This window comes from Diplotaxodon limnothrissa, linkage group LG7, assembly GCF_057381915.1.
Source record: "Diplotaxodon limnothrissa isolate DT_005_m linkage group LG7, D_limnothrissa_male_GT1.1, whole genome shotgun sequence".
NCBI lineage: Eukaryota > Metazoa > Chordata > Actinopteri > Cichliformes > Cichlidae > Diplotaxodon > Diplotaxodon limnothrissa.
The window spans coordinates 54,086,416-54,105,913 of NC_140602.1; the positions used below are offsets into that span (position 1 = coordinate 54,086,416).

Below are 19,498 nucleotides of genomic sequence, written 5' to 3' on the forward strand. Positions count from 1 at the left end.
ATTTGCTTTCCTTGTTTTTTACTACAATGAATTCTATTTAATTTTGCAGTCTTTTGCTAGTGCTCCTAATTTTTACATACCTCTGTAATTAAGTCTTTTCATCAGTAATTCTTTGAACTTTGTTTGTTTTGCTCTTCCCTATTAAGCTATATTGTTTTTAAAACAGACATTTTACAACTTTCAGGAAAATAATTTTATTTCATGTCAATTTATTTTATTACATTTTCTGTTTCATGCATGTCAAATTCTACACCAGCTAAGTAGTCAAGTAAAAGCTCCCATTACATATTTTCCGTTTGTAAATGTGAGCAAACAGGAAAGGAAATCATCATTTCCTAGGGAATGGATCGACACACACAAACACTTGCCTTTATCATATGATCATCAGAGTGATTTGATTGTGGGAAAAGCTGATATAGCACTCACCACAAATGCAATTGCCAAAGTAATCTTTCATATGTGATTACGCGCAACGAGGACATTACGCTTCATATGCACGTAATCAAAATGAAAAATACAACTGAAAAAACAATGTCTTCAACAGTTAAGCAAAAGAAAAACAAACTAATGGAAGTAAGGCGGATGAAATGCTCGAACAGGAAATCAAGAAATGAAGAGAGAGCAAGCTGAATGGAGGAGTCAGGTGGTGAGGAATCGTTAGAGCTCCTGGAAATAACATCGTCTGAGGCACACTGGGTAGTCACCTGCGAAGACAAATCATGTAGGAGTTTGTTTATGTCCATTTCAAGTTTCAACAAGCATTTCATCACTTCTCAGGTTGCAAAAAACCTGTATGTTGTACTTCACAAAGGGAAAATGTTTGTCTCTTTGGTGGTTGGTGGCTGGAGGTTATTGGTTGCTGTTAAGTGAAATTGGCTGCAAAGAGGGTTGTGCAAAAAACCCCTCCTTGCGACTGTTTTGGCTAATTACCAAAGCAATAGGCTACCCGTAGTTTTTGTGAAAGACACAAAGAGCAGTAAGGAAACTGTGACAAGTGAAACACAAACTAGAAACAGAAAGTATTCCCCTTCAAAGTAAAAGCTGTGCCTTACTGCAGCAACTGACACATTTCACTAACACACTTTTACTTTGAAGGTGAGTGTTTTCTGTTTCTAGTTTGTTTCACTTTTCACAGTTCACTGCTGCTTAGTGAGTACTAGGTGTTTGCAAACAAGTTGGCATCTTGCACGCAAACAAACTACTGGCAACTGACATAACCTGCTAGCAACTGAAGCAAATTTCACCCAGCAACTATTCACAGAATAGAGACATTTCCCTCACTAGTGCTGGTTGGATGATCTGATATCCTCGTGTTGGTGTTGTTCCCACATCATCATAATAAATGTTGTTCCAGGTTCAACATTGCAAGTGACCAATCACATTGTTGTGACATCATACTTTTGCAAGCCAAGCGATTCATTCATTTATGAAATTCCAGTGTTGCAAGCACAATATCTATAATTCTTATCGTTTATTAACCCTCTGGGGTCGCCAGCGCATCCGGCGACCCCAGAGGGTTAAAGAACAGTATCCTGAAATGTAAAGAATTCAAATTGCTGGATCGGCTTCGTGTTGGTTACCCAGGGGGTTTATCAGTGTGACTGAAGCCTAAGATGATGCAGACATTTGGACTCCTAGTCCCACTATGTCACAGGGTCAAGAAATGTTGGACAGCAATGCCTCAATGGGCAGACTGAATGAGAGCAAAAGTATTAATTCGTACCTTCCTGAAGCCAAGCCGCTGCTGCTCCACAAGCGTGTCTGAACCATTAAAGTGCAAACCTTGACATCTATATAATGGAAACATTCACATTGACATTTGAATCCAATTAACTGTAAAGGCAATTCAAAATTGTATGCCAAAAACTGTCATGTAGTCCTCTTTGTCATTTATAGACAATGAGGACTACATACATACATTTGTTACATTCAAAATATATTCATTATATACTAAGTAGCCACTTTGTTAGATACACAGCTATAAATCTGACTGAATGTATCCATAATGAGACCATGTATACAAAAAATAAGCTTTAGAAAGGTAGAGTTGTTAAATTGATTTAAATAGCACACAACTACTGACTGGCAGGAACACAACACCTTCATGGTAGATTGAGAGTAAGTATCTGGCCCGGTTCCATACCCAAAGCCCACGAAAGAGTGGATTTGAGCTATCGAGAGCCCGTTACTTTCTGCCGACTTACTGCGCAACAGAGGCACTGGAGCCAGGGTTGCATCTCAAGGGGCAATAAAGAGTCAAAAGCTTTTTAACAAAACCTGTTACCATCCTGTGAACGGCCTTCACTTCAGCTCAACCGCCTTCATCTGCATGAAGGTAAAGCAATGGCACCTCTTCTCTCCTCATATTTATCTATATAAACAAAAAAAATAAATAAATAAAATAAGATATGCTTCATTTATCCCAGATCTGCAAAATTCTTGTATCACAGCAGTTAAAAAATTAAGTTGGACACAACATACATAAAACAAATATGAAACAACACACGAAACTATTCCATTTAAAATCACAGCGATGCAAATATTTTTACATACCAATGGAAGTTTTTCGTTGGTTCATTAAAATCTGTTTTCCAAGAGCTGGACGGTACATCTGCAAATAAGAAATAAGTCATTCGTTCAAATGACAATTAGCTGAAACATTTTTGGTGAGTATTTATTTATTAATTTTTTAGTTCATTTCATAACTTCCTTGACTAACAAATGTTAGTCACTTACCGTTAATGTACAGGAAGATTACAAGCCTGGGCTAGTGTTAAAATCCCTATCTCCTACCACTCTTCTCCATCATACTAACCTGATAAAAAAAAAAAAAAACACTTACCCTGACCAGCCCCCTCTGTCTGTGGCCTTAACGTTTTCGTTCCTCTTAGTAAGACTCATGTGAACATTTGCCTCGCCTTCAAAAAGTTGACTGGAAGAACTTACACACAAAAAAGCGGAACTTATTTAAATTATTTATTTAAACAGTAACTTATTTAATATGTTACTGTTACCCATACATCTAGTTACAGTTTCACAAGAATTGTGAGACCGACAAGCCCGCCATCAGCTGCAAAAGGACGAGCCCTACATATCGTATGAGTTCGAATCTCAGACACTCATTTTATTTTACCCCGATTAGCTTAAAAATCTTACTTCAGCAAACAAAATAATGCTTACTTAGCAGAATCAAACGATGGCAATTAAGCTTTAAAGTAATAATGTGGAATGCATTTGGGATAAAGGCTGCAAGTTGTATTAGAGTGTAGGATTTGTGTTTCACAGCGTGCGAGAAAAATAACCGACTTTAAACAGCAGTAATGATATAAGTAATAAGGCTTTGAAAGGAAATAAGCTTTGCTATTGTGATTGCTCTTGACGTCTCCAACAGTCAGTCTGCAGGTTTGTTAAACATGTCGGCGCTCGCGAGCGTCAGCCTGAAACCTTGAAACTGCTTGTTGCGGACCGCGGTTACAAACAACCGAACAACTGAAATATGACTGTATATGCAGGAACACGTCGACCGTTGTGGTAGTACATCATAAAATGCAAGCTAATAAACTTCTTCCCACTCACATACACCCACTCACCGTTTTGACGTGACAGCTACTTATCCACCTCGTGGCCATAGAAGGTCGCTACAGGATACAACTACGGAAGCTGGGAGAAACTAAACTTAACCAACTGCCGCAAACGTCACATGAAATAGGATACACTATACAGCTGATGAGCTACACATTAAAGACTCAAGGCTTCAGATTAGTTCATTCAATATCCATGTATACTCTTCTTTAAATGATGCTGCATCCCTCCAGTGTATGTATATATGTATTAATCCTGCTTGTTTCATTCCTAACTAGATGAACAGGCATTACTTCAGTGTACACTTTCAGAAACTGCTTTTAATTAATGTTCATGTGTAGTTCATAGGTTGCTTATGTTCTGCATCACTTGGCTGACTTTCTGCAGAGGTATTTTTGTTTACAGAAACACATTTCATGGCCTAAACACTTACATAGACCGCAAGAGAGCAAATACAGTTGTGAAAATGACTCAGATACTTTTCTTTCAGTCTGCAACTGCAAATGATCATCACTCTCCCACGCCAGGATTTCAACAATGGATCACCACTTTGTTATTTCAGCGATTTACAGCTGTGATATTCACATAAATTTGCACCAATGTTAACTTTGAGCCATATTTTACTGACTGTTAAACCAGATGTTTTCCAAGTGCAGATGTGTAATGGAAGGAGGAAGCCAAAATTTATTTCAAATTTGTAGTGTATCAACATAAAACAGGATACACTACACAGTTGATGAGCTTCAGATTAAAGAATGTAGGCTTTTCAACGTCTCTTGTTTTTTTGTTTAAATTTAAGTATTAATATCATGAGATCTGCGAGGTGGGCGCTGACAGACCATGAATGAGCTCCATCTGTTTCCTTCTGTCTTTGGCACGGTTGATGGTCATCTTAAACAAACGACAATAGAGCTCGACGGCAGCTGGAGTGTCGTCGTTCCCGGGCACGGGGTACGTCACCAGGCTGGGGTTGCAGTTTGAGTCCACCACACCCACTGTGGGAATGTTCATCTTGGCTGCGTCTCTGATGCCCACGTGCTGCTGAAAGACGTTGTTGAGAGTTGAAAGGAATATGATGAGATCCGGTAGGCGGACTCCTGGGCCGTACTGGATGTTGGCGTTGGTGAGGAGGCCGCCCTGCCAGTACCGCGTGTGCGCATACTCTCCACAATCTTTGGCCGTGGTCTCTACCAGATGGCCAAACTGACGCCGCCTGCTGACAAACAGGATGATGCCACCGCGATACGCTATGTGGGCGGTGAAGTTGAGGGCTAGCTGAAGGTGCTCCATAGTCTGGTCCAGATTGATAATGTCATGATCCAAACGACAGCCGTAGAGATACGGCTCCATGAGCCTAGAAACACGGAATTATAATTCAGAAAAATGTCACTTGAATCACTACTGCTGAATAAAATAACATAGCTCTAATAGCTACATTCCTGATGAAATGATCGACCAAGTAACCAAAACATTTCCTGCTGCTGGAGCTTTCTGTTAGAAGCATTTAATGACAATAGGTTAGTTATGGAATAGTTAAAAGAAATGCCATCTGTATTAAAACAACAAGTTTGTATCTCTTCCTTCAAGGTTCTAGGACCTGTGGTATTTATGCTTGCTGTTACCATTAATAACCAGAAGTGTTACCAAACAGAAACTTCCAATTTAATAAAGAGGGGTTTAAAGCATGAAGATTTATGGCATTTTTTATTATTATTAATAACTCCCCACTTTTTATCCACAGGAGACTACCACTAGGAGTTCTGGGCAAATGACACTGTTCAAGATAAAAAAAAGTTATACTTTATTCAGCCATTGCATAATATGCAGACAGACTAAGCAATAGACAGAAGGTCTAAAATCTAACATGTGCCAAGTAGTGACTGAACACGCCTCTATCATGTGAGATTAGTTTCACATGTTGGGAATACCTAAACCCCACAGGACCCCGACCCCCCCCAAACACTAAGGTAGAAGTTATAAAGCCTTGACCCACAAAGAAAGACAAGTGTCTCCAGCTTATTTAATTACAGACTACAAACAATTTGTAAATATACGGGGGTGCAGCGCACTAAAACGCTGAGATAAATATCACACCAACCTGTGCCTGCAACCTTTTTTGTGACCAAGATGCACTCTGGCGTCGAACAAGTCTTTCAAGGAGAAAAGCTCAGCCACACGAAAAAAGTCTGCTTTCTCGAGGGGCTGGTTTAATATTTTTTCTGTTAATAAGGAAAAACAACAACAACAACAAATGACAAGTAGTAACATAAATAAAATTCTTGAAAAAAACAAAAACCAAGTGTTGACGCCCTTGCGTTATTTAGCTCACCTGTAACATCGCCAGCCTGGGGTTGAGGTGGCTTCGCAGACGGTGCTGTCACATAGTGATGTCCACCACAGGGGGATGCTACGGTGGCAGCCCGTGAGTATCGGAACCCTAAAAGGCCTAAATATGGAAAAAAAAAAAAGTTAAAACATCGGTAGTTAACTATCATGAAGCGAATAATGCTTGCCAATAACCTAGCGCAGGCGTTCAATTATTGCCATTAATTGTAATACAGCATTTAGCTGTGGGCTAACATGCTAAACTGTAGCGTAGCGTACACGAAACTCAAAACTAAACGCAGAAATAAACACAAGGTAAAATGTTGGATTGGCTCTAAATCTTCTGAATATTTTCCTTGAACTATTTTCTAAATAAAAAACTGTAAACGGTTTTCAGTTACCTCTCGTAAGTGCCCGGACAGCCATGCTTGCAGAACCATGGAAGGTCAGCAAACTGCGACTGCGCAACTGTAGTTCACAGAATGCCGCAAAGTAGAAGCTTGTCGTGATGTGCTTGTGTAAAAACTACAATACCCATTAACCCACCTTTTCTCGGCTCAACTTTATTGAAAGAGTTGGAGCGTCACAGGCAGTACCGTTCTTGTGTCATTTAGCTATGAAACGTATTCAAGAACATAAGCCAATGCTTGTTGTAAGAAGAAAAACTGTTAATATAAAACAAATGTTTGTAAATATAGACGCCACTTCTAACAAAAAACAACAGTGGCATCATGAGGATAAGAACAAATATATGGTACCTCAAACAATATAACCCCAAATCAAATTTACTGTGCATTCGAGAAAAAATAGAAGAATTCAGCTAAGATAAATGCTGAAATACTCAAGGTATCCCTGAGTTCAGGATCCATATTTAATCCAAAATTAAAATTTAATGCCCTTAGTACTGTTATAGAACTTACCAAAACTTTACATACTTACTAAATACTTTAAAAAACAACAACAACTGTAATACATAAACACTTGGGTCCATAATAGTTTTTCAACAATCCATACACGCGCTAACAGCAGGCAGCATCTTCCAGGTGCATCTTTAAAAGCCAGCTTTTATCTCACTGTGTATGCTGAGCTTGCTGAGCGCGTCCAGTTTCCTGCAAAAAACCAAACAAACAAGGAAACTCAAGTTGCAGATGAGTTTTCTTTGCGTTTGATCGTTCACTGTTGAGACAAAACCATTTGGGTGCGATCACATACCCGCTTACTGGAACAAACTGAAGTTTCCTTTTGACGTGCTGCACAGCCTTGCCGTGCACAGAAGAGTTAATGAGGGAAGTTTTCTCCTGCAAGCATTGCATAATACACACTTCACACTGTGGATTTGAACTGTTTTTTATAAAGAACTGAAATCATGATGTTTGTAACTGACAAACAAACGCTGTCGTGTTTCCACATAATTGTACCTTCTTGCACTTTTCAGCCAAGTATCTCCTGTTGAACATGCTGCCTCTCTCCTCTGAGGTAAGAGCTATGCAAGGCCTGAAGGTAATGCCGGGATCAATGGCACTGGATAAAGACCTGGTAAAGGCAGAGTAGGATATGCATCAGACTACTCCTGCAGTAATCTTTAATAATTCTGTAAATTATAAAATTTAAGTCAAGAGGCCCACTGTTGCTCAGATTCCAATCTTTATTACACAGATGCACTTAAAAGACACGGCAAACATTTCTGTCATCAGAAAGAGTAAAAGAAAGAAGAAGAAGAAAAAAAACACTTCTTACAAAATATTTACAGAAAAACTGGATATGCACAGCATGTTCAGTAATGCCTTTTTTATTTCATAAAGAAAAATAAATAGCCTTTTTCAAACAGGAAATCCAGGAAAACTTTAACATGACAAAAAAAAAACCAAAAACAAGCCACACAAAATATCAACTTTAGCAAGACAGCGAGGGGGAAATGTGGTACTTATGGAATCTGGAGCAAGACTTTATCCGAGACTACTAGAAGATCTATCACCAGCAACTCGGCTTTAAATTTTCTTTCATGAAAATCAATTATAGAACAGACAAAGACAAGAAGAGCGCTGTGTGTGAAAAGCAAAAGGTTGGTGGTAACTTGGTTCCTGTACCCATGATATTTATCTTAAAAATAAAACAACCCCCTACCCAAAAAAGTGGCTCACAAGAGTCAAAGTAATAATTGAAACATAGTGGCTGTTTCTGCTTTATACTTAAAAAGTAGAAACTGACTGAAATGATCATCATTCAGAGTGCACAGAATTAGTCTGAGGTAAGGGATTAAAAGAATAAGACAAATGTGAGAAGGAAAAAAGAAAGGAAGGAGACTTTTCAAGATGGTGCTGACAGTATAAAAACACTTGCTGCACTTGAGTGAAAAGGTTGTGAAAGTGTCAAAAGATCTAATGATATACACTGTGCAGAGTGCAGCACATGCTGGACAAAGTAAATTGTGTCATTGCAGACACAGATGAGAAAATTCAGAGGAATAATAAACCAATAAACCAAAAAGTTCACTTACTTTGTATTTTAGTCTAAATATATTTTAAGGTTTGTTTAAACAGTATTGAAATCTGATTGGTCTTTTTTTTTTTTTTTTTTTTACATTAGATACACAATTGTGCCCTTAATTTCATGTTAAAAATATTGTTTGGGGCTACAACTAAAACTTATTTTCAGTACTGACTGCTCAGCTCAGGTAAAGTGATTCTATTTGACATTGAAGAGGAAAAAACCCCACTTACCTAACACACAAAGAAATGAAATGCAGCAAATAACCCTATTTTAGGAAGTTTTGGCATTTTTGCTCGAAAAAATGATTGTTTTGGGGTTTTCTCTCACTTATGTTTTCACCCTAACCACTGCAGCTTTAGCACCCAGACGTTTAACTTTGTGCCATTTTGATTTCCTGCACATGTAAAATAAATGAAAACCATAATCTAGGCAGTGATGGAAACCTACTACAATAAATAAGAATGCACAGTGAGATTTCAAACCAATACCAGGACCACTGTTTAAAAAAAATCTAGCCAATGTCCAGGATATATATATATTTTTAAACAGTTTATACAAACCTGATGAGACACAAACAATAACCACTGACCAATGCCATCTGTGTCATTTGATTTGTACTGGCTTATTCAATGGTCCATCCCTAAATTTGATGTTGGAAATTACTTTTAAAGTCTTAATAAGGTAACTAATGTAACTATTCAGGGCTCTGGGTTTCCTACTGGAAGATGGGAAAAGATGCAACCTAAATTTAAACATTTTGGACTCAAACCTAAATCGTTATTCTGCCAAACTGAGACTTCTTTTCCTTGTCACGTCTTCTTTTTTGTTTTTTAGCAAAAATATTTAGGAACATGTAATTTTCTACCGCTCATTCGTTTCTGCACGAAAGTGTCACTGTATTGCTTTTCAAACGATCAACAACAGATAACTTATGAGCACATATAAAGTTTTCATTGTGGTTCCACAACTGTGAAATTGTAAAAATACATAAAAAAAAGTCAGTTTTATGATAAAAAAAAAAAAAAATCAATAAACATTCCCTTATAAATCAATGAGCTCGATCAGAATCTATAATATTTGACAGGACACCATTAGAGAAATCAGAAAATGATGACACTATGGTTTATAGTGGTCAAAGAAAAATACTTACAATGTGGAAAAGCCCTGCTTCTTTTCTGGATTTCTCTTCTGGCCTGATTCACAATCTGTCTCATCTATAAACTCTTCCTCTTTTCTTCCTAGATGCACTTCTTTATTATCTATCTTCATACCCTCGCCTTCGCTCTTCTTCTCCCTTAGTAAGTTTGCTCTCTCCTTAACCTCGCTTCTTTCCCTGCATTGAACCTGGACGTGATTTGTCCTATTAGTTTCCAGTTCCACAAACACACTCTTGTCCTTGGGCATATGCACCGTACTCTCCTTCTCCCCTTCGATGGAGCACTGGGACCTCTGGCCGGCAGGTAGATCCCGTGTAAAGGACATCCTCGGATGCTGTCTGGCAGCAGAAAAAAAATTCAAAACAGGAGATGTGAATGTAGTATTTCCAGCAGTGTCTTTAGAACAGGGGAATGGTGATTTACTGGTCCTTGCAGAGGACCAAACAGTAACAGGGGTCTGTAATTTGTGGGCCATTCCTCCACTCTGATGTGTTACCGAGCCACCCTCGCTGATTTCAGATGAGGTGATGTGGAACGGAGTCCGACTGAGAGTCCTCGCGTCGTGAGTAGGTAGTCCGAGGCTCTGGCGCCATTTGATTGCCTCTGAGCGAGAATGAGCGACGCTAGGACTCAAAATTGGTCGAGCCCTCTTCGTCTGTGAGGTGGCGTTGTGGACATCACCTTTATCAATATACGGTCTCCTTTCCTCAGTTCTAGCTGCCCCTGCCCCATCTGCTGGTTCCAAAAGACTGGGACTGCAGGATCCGGCTGAGGGATGTGATTGTGCACCGACCGCAGAGATGTCTGGAAAAACAGTCTGTGGTGTCTGAAGTCTATTATGAGCTGGACTACTAATATGAGACTTTTCAGAGAGAGGACTGATACTTTTCGTTGGAATCTCAGCCAGCTGATTTTCCTGTTTAATGTCTTTATCTTGAAATGAGCTACAAATAGTGACAGTACCATTCCTGGCTATATTTCCATCTTTAATTTTGTCTGCGGTAGAAACCTTGGCCTTTTCAGCCAGAAATCTTCGGATCTCTTGCTCAATACTGTCATCGCTGTCTACTGAGCTGCTGTCTTCCTTAATCTGAGGTGCGGCTTCCGCAGTGTGCACAAACTGGATGCCTGGACGCTCAGCTCCCTTCAGGATCTCCGTTTCACCTTCATGCAGCTCGTGATTCTTACCTTTATAAACTTGCTTATGTTGTGAAATGCTCTTTTTCCCCAGCCCAGGCTTGTCTTTCTTGTCATTCTTACTTTTCTGCACCTTTTTCAAATCACTACACTTGGAAAGAAAGTCAATGTGTAACTTTTTGGTCTGAAATGCATTTCCTAACAGCGGGTCTTCGTCTTTGAGGCACTTCCTTGATTTCCGCTTTAAGTCTCTCATCTTTTTCTTTGATTTCTTTTTCGTTTTCAGAAGGTCTTTTATCGCCGTGTCTAGGTCCTCATCGCTGTCAAGAGAGCTGCTTTTGTCTCCACTTTGGTCTGACTTGTGTAATCCAGTGGCAGGGTGTGTTTGACTTCTCTGGGGCAATGCCAAGAGCTTTGATTCTTTTGTATGGTCAGGTAAAGGCTTAGAGGCGGTTTCTTTAACGCTGTCCTCTGCCCCTGCCATGGTGGAAACACAAATGTTTTTCTCTTTGTGTTTTCTTCGTTGCTTTAAAGACAGTTTCGATGGTTTCTTTTCGATCTGTGGTTCATTTGCTTTTACCTTCTCCATTTCATTTGTACCCTGAGCGTCTTGAGTCACAGCAGAGCTGGGTGCCTGTTTGTGCACTTGGGCCTTCTGCTCGAGAAATTTCCTGATTTCTTGCTCAATCCCATCTTCACTATCAATGGAGCTGTCATTGCTTTCTTCACAGGGGCAGTTTTCAGGAAGAGAAGACTGGAAGGAAGATTCAGTGGTGACACAACCACTAAGGCCAACGCTATGATGGAAGGGCCCAGGCATGACAGTCTTTGAAATGTCCAGTATTGCCTCAGCACACATGAGCTCTGCAGTTGTATTGGCCTTTGGAGGGGCAGGGGTTGCCTGCTCCTTCAAACTCTCTACTTTATATGACAAAAATACATTTTCTTTACATTTCAAGCTGTCTGAAAGTGTAGGTTTGGGTATAGAAACAGATGGAGTAGGCTGGAAAGATTTCACTTCTTTTTCTGTCGTGCTCATCTTTTTCCTCAGCTTCTGTCTTTTGATATTCTCTGCGCTTGTACTTGCAACATTGTGTATTATCGACTTACTGAAAGGTTTCTGCTTGTGCAGCGATGGCGTCAGGACGCTCTTCTCCTTGAGTTGTTCAAGCTGGTAGCAGCGAATCGCTTCTTCAATCCCGTCATCGCTACTCGAGTCAGACTCCTCTTTGAATGCACGTGGATCGAAAGCTTCTGCTGTGTTCTGCTGCTCCTTTTTCTCCAGCTGATATCTCTGAATGGCCTCCTCGATGCCGTCGTCGCTACTGGAATCATTCGAGTCTTCCACCTTAGCCGTGACGGGGTAACTGACAGTTTTGTTGATGAGACTCACTGGTTTAGAGGGATTTCTTGCTTGCTCTTTTGAACACTCCAAACTTTTGTTTGTGCTTTTATTCAAATCGAAGTTCTTAACTATATTTTCATTTAGAGATGCCTTGTTTTTAATACACTTTTTTATAGGTATGACAGTGGGTACTGCTGGGGTCTCGACTTTGAGGCTTTTTGAAAAATTGCTACCCGCAATCAAGAATGCATCGCTGTTGCTGTGCTGTTTGGACACCTCGGGAATGGATGGGTTTCTTCTCTGAATTTTAGATGATGGGAGAAAAGTCGAGCACGGTTCTGCTTTGCGTTTGTGATCATCCTTTTCTTTCAGGTATTCCAGTATTGCCTCCTCGATTCCTCTGTCCACAGAATCGTCGCTATCCGAGTCACTGCTTTCACGGATGTTTGGCGAGGAAATGTCAACATGTGGGTTTTCACTGGGGCTTTTAGTTTTGGACTTGACTCCCACATAAGAACCTGCTGCAACCTTGCAGACTTGGGGATGACCCTCCTGTCCTGATAGCACATTACCCTCGATCTCGTCGCCCATCTCGAGTGAGGACTGGGTGCTTCTAAGACTCTCTATGATCATCTGGACCTTGTCTGAGATAGGTGTGCCTCTTGTGGACAACTCTGTGTCAGAGTCATTGAAGCAAACTGGAGGGCTATAGCCTCCAGGCGGGCCACATGTTCTCCATTCTGTTTGCGTCACTGCGACAGGAGGTACATTCATCAAGTACATTCTAGTGAAGTAGGGTGAGGTCCTCGACCACTGGAGCGGAGCGGACTCCGTTCAGTTACATTTTTCACTCTGTAATGAAGAAAAGAAAAAAAAAAAAAACACAGAAAGAAAAAATGTCACTAAAGTGATGATTATTAAAACTACAATTAGACTTCATCCAACCAAACTGCTGTTACTCAAATTTTACAGTCTGTAAGAGCTGAAAATCAGGTCCTTCATGCCCAATATTGCTGTCATGATTTATTGTAGCTTTAATACATACACACAGATAGCCTCAGATTACTTAAGCGTGGCTGAACCATGAGAGCATGCCAAGAAAAATGCCAAACTGCTCATGATGGGATTAATCCGATAGTAGGCCAGATCATCTGAAGGGTCTTCTGTGATTGGTTGTTGTTTTATGGCCCACTCTGCTGTTGGTATTACACTTTAACTGGGTCCAAATGAACACTTAGAACAACCAGTGGCCAGTTGAGTCAAGTCCACTCGAATTGTTATCATTTAAGACTCATGTAGGCTGATGGCAACATGATGACAATCTGCCTGCATTCATTATTTGGAAAGCAATTATTTGCAACAATTTTGACAATTTATCTGAGAGTGATTAGACTGGAACTTTTTGTAGAACGGTTGCCTACTATCAGGCAATCTGTGCAATGGTCTTGCAATCAAAAGTGGTCATGAGTGTGCAACACCCTCAATCTCTGGCAAACCATTTAGAAACCCCATGTTGAAATCGGTTGCACTATATGAAAAATTCATTTAAAATTTCTTTTCTTTTTTTGTTTATGGAAGGAGGTTGCTGTCCTGTTTTCACTGTGTCACTGAGCTATCAGCCTGCTCTGAATAGGAGGCAACTTTGTCAAATAAGTGTGTTGGAAGGTTTTTCAGGTGAGCCTGTAAAAATACATCACAGCCACACGAAACAAGCAATATCATGCCATACTGATTTCTTTCCCCTTACCCCGAGTAGTAGTAATCAGCTAATAGACATTGAGCTGAAAAACCGTTTGATCTGTTTTAAATGTGCATTTTTTCTGCTTTTTGTTATTTTTTTGATAATTCAGGCATTAAAGCTGTTTGGTGGACAAAGCAAAAATTACTATTCCGTCACTTTAAGCACAGAGATTTTACAGACCACTTTTTCTCCTTCAAGTCTGGTACCACACATCATAGCTCGAAGGTTTCTGAAAATAATTAAGTCTACCCATCAACAGCGAAGCACTTTAAAAGCAAACAAAAAGACCCCAACAAAACTGAGTCTACAGCTGACACATTAAGCCACTGCGCAGCCTTCTAAAATGCCTAGAGCATCATCAGTTGCCGGACAGAAAAACAACCAATTGCAATCGATCCAATCTTACACCAACCCGAGTGGCATGCTCATCTATTTTAACAATTAACACCCCCGCCGCCCCCCCACAAACCAGAATATTAAAAAAAAAAAGTTCAATATAAAACAGGCTGCAAAGATTTGATAACAATCCAGAGGCCACCATTTAATCAAGGCACATCCAGAGTGTAAGTGAAATGTTGGCAGCTGTGTTTTAATACTTCTGTGGCTCCCAATTACTGAATTCATTTCCTCAAATTAACAGCATGAAAAATACTTTCTAATTTATTTTCCATTCAATAATGGACGCGGTATATTTTTTTCCCTACTCGTGTCATTTTTTGTACATTTGCAATGTAAAGAATACTTGTCAAGACCAGTGTGTTGGATGGTTGTTTGGTTGATCCAATTTAATACAAGTTTGCTAGGCTAACGTTGTCTCAGGATGGTGGTGCATGAGACGAGTCATCTTGTCATCATTGTATTTTAATTTATTTAATAAACCCCCCAACTAGAGCTGGGCGATATAAGATTTTTTCATATCACGATATGTTTTTTTCATTTCAGGCGATAACGATATCTATCACGATATAAGCCAAATAACTATATTTGTAAGATTTAAATGTGCCGTTGCTCACAAGTAAAATGTGAAATAATCAGCAGCTTGTTTTGATTTAAATATTTATTTCCCATAATAAGTTCAACAGGGTAGATGTACTTAAGGAACATGAGACTTTTTCAGATAAATAAAGGCAAATATTGCAAACTACACAAAAGGCAGCCACTAAAGCGTTTAAGTTTCAAAATAGAACAAACGAAACAGACTACTAAATTGTCGATTCCACTTAGAAACAAAATATTAATTCTAAAAATAAATCTTAGTTTGTTTTACAGAAGAACAGACAAAACTGACTAACTTTTGTCAATATCAAATAAACTGAGAACTAAAAGGAAATTCTCAATCTCTCCTTGTTGTATAGCTGAGCTTTTCAAACAGTTTTAACAGTTACTTTAGTCTGACAAAAGCCGAATGACGAATTAGCGCTTCCAGTCAGAGACTGAGGCTACGTCCACACGTACACGGGTATTTTTGAAAACGGAGATTTTCCGTTTTAAAAAATAATCCCGTCCACACGTAAAGGCAGAAATGAAGGAAAACGCTGCTATGAACATGCCAAAGCAGCAGGTGGCGCTAGATTCCTAACCGTGCAGAAATGTTGGCCAATCAGAAGTCTAGAAGCCTCGGTGGGAAAAAGTAAACAAAGCTGGGGCATAGAAGCAGAACCGAGTCGTAAGTGTGGAGGGACAGTAACTGTGTGTATATGTAAGCATTTAAACACTGCAGAGAGTAGAATTAACAGTAACAGTATTGTAGAAATTCATTCCACCGAAACAATAACGTGGCGCACAGTGTGACGCATGCACCAGTTCATTGTATTTCCAGACTTGTTTTCGGCACAATTTACAGTGCACGCTACTCTGTTTTTTGTCAGACTTGAAATAGCCGAAATACCTTCACACTACGGAACTTCTATGGCTCTTCCGTTCGACAATCTCTCCGGCATTGGAACCATCATCTGTTTTCTCTTCGGTCACGCTCGGTTGATTTTTCTAGTCGGCACACTCATTTCCTCCATTATGCGCTGGCTCCATTACCCGCTGGCTGCTTCCCAAACAAACACACGTGCGGCTTGGCACTTGTGCTGTACGTAACAAGTCACGCGACGTGACGCTGCGGCTGTGATTGGTTCGGCTCTGCGCTACTTAATTTGGATTGGCTGACCTTTTTTTTTTTTTTTTAAGAGGACAAGAGCGGCGAGGTCTATCGCGATAGCTTAATTTCTCTATCGAGTAAAAGTTATATCGCGATACATATCGTTATCGTTCTATCGCCCAGCTCTACCCCCAACACCCAGGATAAGCTGAAGAGAATGCATAGATAGATATTTGGTGTCCCTGTATCAATACATTGCAAAAATACTGCAACACTATGCTACTAGTTACTTTACAGAAATATTTCCATTAGATCAAAGACCCTATGTGCTTATTAAAGTAGGAGTTCTCACCACTTTTGATGTGGGATCCTTTTTCCCTTTTCTTGTTTTACCAGGAATTACCTAGATGCTGGTTCTTGTCACATCAAAGATATCTCAGTTGTTAGCGATAAAATTGCCTTTCTAAAATTTTTCCATTTTAGAAAAAATGTGTCCTAAAAACAGGAAACAGGCCGGTGTAGCTGACTTTTGTTCTCAAATGGCTATGGAAGTGCACTAAACTGCAGTTTCTGGAATGGCCACTTGAGGCTCGCTCCAAAAGGGAGTCAATTTTTGTAGAATGCACAGCTTTACAGCAGAAATAAACATCTTTATGACTTTGATCAGTATAGCAGTCTTTCACCACTCTTCATGCCGCATCTCTGGCATGCACATTTTTAGAAACACTCATTGATATTAAGGCTTAAAGTTAGGGTTGTGCCTGTTTCGAGTGACAGGTGAGTGTTATTTTATCTGGTTTAGGCTGGAGTGCACTAAAGGTCACTCCAAGAAGTCAGCTGTTGAGTTTTTCTGGTGTGTACTTAGTGCATTAGAAATGCACCTTTCTAATTAAACAAGGTATCTTAGGAAACTCCTTTGCTCTGATAGGGCGGTATCTGATCTGGACCTATCATAAGTGTAGTACAGGTGTAGTTACAATAAAGTTATGACGTTTTTGATATGTTACTTAAAGACATTACAGGTTGTTTGCATTCTGTTAAAAATGCAAACACATTTGAGAGGACAGAATATTAAAACTGACACACTAATAAACAGTGGCTGTCCGGACAAGTGTCAGGTTCCACAGTTATAGGATGGGACCTTGGCCCTTCTATATATGGAGGGATAAACTAGGCTAAAACTAGAGATAAACGTTGCAGGGTCCCGTCACCATCAAGTAGCCTTCGGGCATCAACCTGCTGGATGAGTCGCGGAGCCCGAGCCTAGCCTGCTTGCACAAATTGGAAATCCGCCCTTCCAGCTCAGTCTGCAGCCTACAGGGGTGCACAGCCAGCCCCCTATAGCCCAGCTACGAGGCTAAACTCGTAACCATCCCGATTACTGCGTTTAACTCGCTGAACCCGGTAGAAAGTACAAGTAACACTACGTAACCAGAATGGGTCAATAAAGACGCGGCACTGAAAAAAAAAGCCTATAAACCGAGCCAAATACGCCTCATACCGGAGTCTTACGCCAACTTTGTTTCATGTATTATGTATACAAAGAAACTTTCGCCAGACATACCAACAATTCACGAACAACATTTTCCGTGTTTCATAAGTAAACGTGCCGTTGTCAGTATTTTCGCTACGGGACGGTTTCCTGGTTTCAGCAGACCAACCCCGGCTGTCCCCGTAACCCTATAGCGGCGCGGAGTGCACAGCTGCCCGGCTTGCATCGTTAGGAGACTCCGCAGAGCAACCATGTTTCTTCGCACCGGCCACGGTTGTCAAAACCCACAGCACTCGGTCCACAACCCGCTAGAACGTAAGTAATGCCACTAAGTGCGTTTAGACTGAGCAGAAACGCGTCGTTTGGCCGAGAAATGGAGGAAGCGATGTGAAACATTGGGAGAGTTAAGCAGGGCTAGTCGGTGACTTGAAAGACACAAGCGGGCCTCCCGGCTGCTGCAGCCCCGGCATTTTCTCCGGCAAAGAAAGCCTTTGTACTGAGCCACAGCGTACACTCCTAGCCTGGGCTATCTTCACACAAATTGAGCCACAAAGAAGGCAATTTTCAAGTTTTACTCACCTGAATATGACACAGAACGAGAGTTACGGCGACAATATGCACATTGCTGCGCTGGTTTAAGATGCTCGGAAAGCCGTCGCGAAGCTATTTCGGTGTCCGTCAGCAGCTAACACCGCGCCTGAAGCTTCTCGCCGTCGAGTGCCCCTCCGCTCCGACTGCCGGGCGGACAAGCTTCCTTAAACCGGAGTCCAACCAAGCATGGATCCATTCAAATAGGGTATCGGCTTTTCTCCCGGAAAATGTTTGCGCTTACATTTTATGTATATTACACTGCAAAAACAATCGGTACGTCTAATATAACGATGGCGCATTTATAAAGTTAAACACTTTGCCGCCAGGAACCCTAAAGAAAATCTAGAGCATGACAGAGGATTAATACGCCTCCAAAGTTTTATCTCCTCAAACAACTCCCAGTCTATGCTCCACACTGATATCGACTCTAGTTCTCAGGGTGGTATAATGCAGTTTTTAGTGGCATGTGTTTGTTTTACTTGACACGTAATTCATATTTTACACTTAAAAAAACTGTAATATTTGTATTACACTATATTTACTTTTTACATGAAAATTACATATAATGGTGGAAATGCATACGTCTTTTATTAGTATTATTATTATTTCTTGATCTTTTGAAGAGTCAAGTGAACATAAACTAGCATGCATAGCTGTGGGACTAACTCAGTGGAGCTCTGATCTTGAATTTACCAGGGGAGATTTAAAGTTACTTTAAAAGGCACGTTTATACAGGGATCCCTATACAAACAAGCAAAATAGGAATGGATACCTCTCTAAACACCGATCAAAAGGTTTTCTGTCAAAAAGTCACGTTGTGATTTAGACTTTTTTTTTTTTTTACAGCTCACAAAGCCCCCTTTCCTCTTTCAGAAGGAACACCGAAGGAAGAATGAGAGGAAAGCACAACTACTGGTGCTCAGCTTCTGCCAAGCTGACTCTACAACACTTAAACCTCCTTTAGAGTGCTTAGATTTCCAGAAAGGTTGCACAATTACAAAATCCTAATCATCACTTCCTTAGGGGCCCACATAGTAGAAAGTTTACACCATGTCATTACAGGCGTGCTAATGTTCTTTAATTTTAGATTGTTATAGCTTAGATTTAATTCCAGTTCTCATTCAAGGGTGGAAAAAAACAAACAAACAAACAAAAACCCTTCGCTTTTAAAGTTAATCAATCAATCACAGCTTCTGGGCATTTGCCCTCTGCAAGTAAGCGCAATGTATTTTGTTTGCCACGACCATTTCAAGCCCAAAACCTAAAGATAATAAGACTACAATAAATGTTAACAATAGTGCTATAACTCTTCTCACTTTAGATGCAGATGCCTTTACAGTTTTTACATTGTATTTACTAATGTTTTCTCCAAGCTGTTGGTTACGTCATGCCTTTCATTCATATTATTAATGATCCTGTAATTCTATACCACTTTTTAGGTATACACACTGGTGAAAATTTCCAGGTATCTGTCTTTTAGGAGTTCATTTGGTTAGCATTCTTCAGGTTTGCTTGCCATGACACTGTAATATATATATATATATATATA

At 40.1% G+C, this 19,498-nt stretch overlaps 2 protein-coding genes across 4 annotated transcripts; both read right to left on the reverse strand.

Moving 5' to 3' along the window:
• Nucleotides 1–229: 229 nt before the first annotated feature.
• Nucleotides 230–6,356, reverse strand: mrps2 (mitochondrial ribosomal protein S2). Of its 3 annotated transcripts, none has more exons than XM_085358438.1 (9): nt 6,309–6,356; nt 5,912–6,028; nt 5,681–5,801; nt 3,591–4,936; nt 2,843–2,941; nt 2,554–2,611; nt 2,285–2,371; nt 1,724–1,790; nt 230–704 (listed from the first exon to the last, which is right to left on the reverse strand). In XM_085358438.1, the coding sequence occupies exons 1-4, from the start codon at nt 6,331–6,333 to the stop codon at nt 4,390–4,392; spliced, it is 810 nt and encodes a 269-aa protein (XP_085214564.1). In that variant the 5' UTR covers nt 6,334–6,356; the 3' UTR covers nt 230–704; nt 1,724–1,790; nt 2,285–2,371; nt 2,554–2,611; nt 2,843–2,941; nt 3,591–4,389. The 3 variants fall into 3 exon arrangements, with proteins under 3 accessions (XP_085214564.1, XP_085214566.1, XP_085214567.1); XM_085358440.1 differs by having other exon boundaries at nt 2,278–2,371; XM_085358441.1 differs by lacking the exon at nt 2,843–2,941.
• A 573-nt stretch (nt 6,357–6,929) lies between these two features.
• ppp1r26 (protein phosphatase 1, regulatory subunit 26) lies at nt 6,930–18,227 on the reverse strand. Its single transcript, XM_085358442.1, has 5 exons — nt 17,938–18,227; nt 9,548–12,888; nt 7,326–7,440; nt 7,120–7,205; nt 6,930–7,016 (listed from the first exon to the last, which is right to left on the reverse strand). Exons 2-5 carry the CDS (start codon nt 12,817–12,819, stop codon nt 6,959–6,961), a joined length of 3,531 nt encoding a protein of 1,176 aa, XP_085214568.1. The 5' UTR covers nt 12,820–12,888; nt 17,938–18,227; the 3' UTR covers nt 6,930–6,958.
• Nucleotides 18,228–19,498: the final 1,271 nt, after the last annotated feature.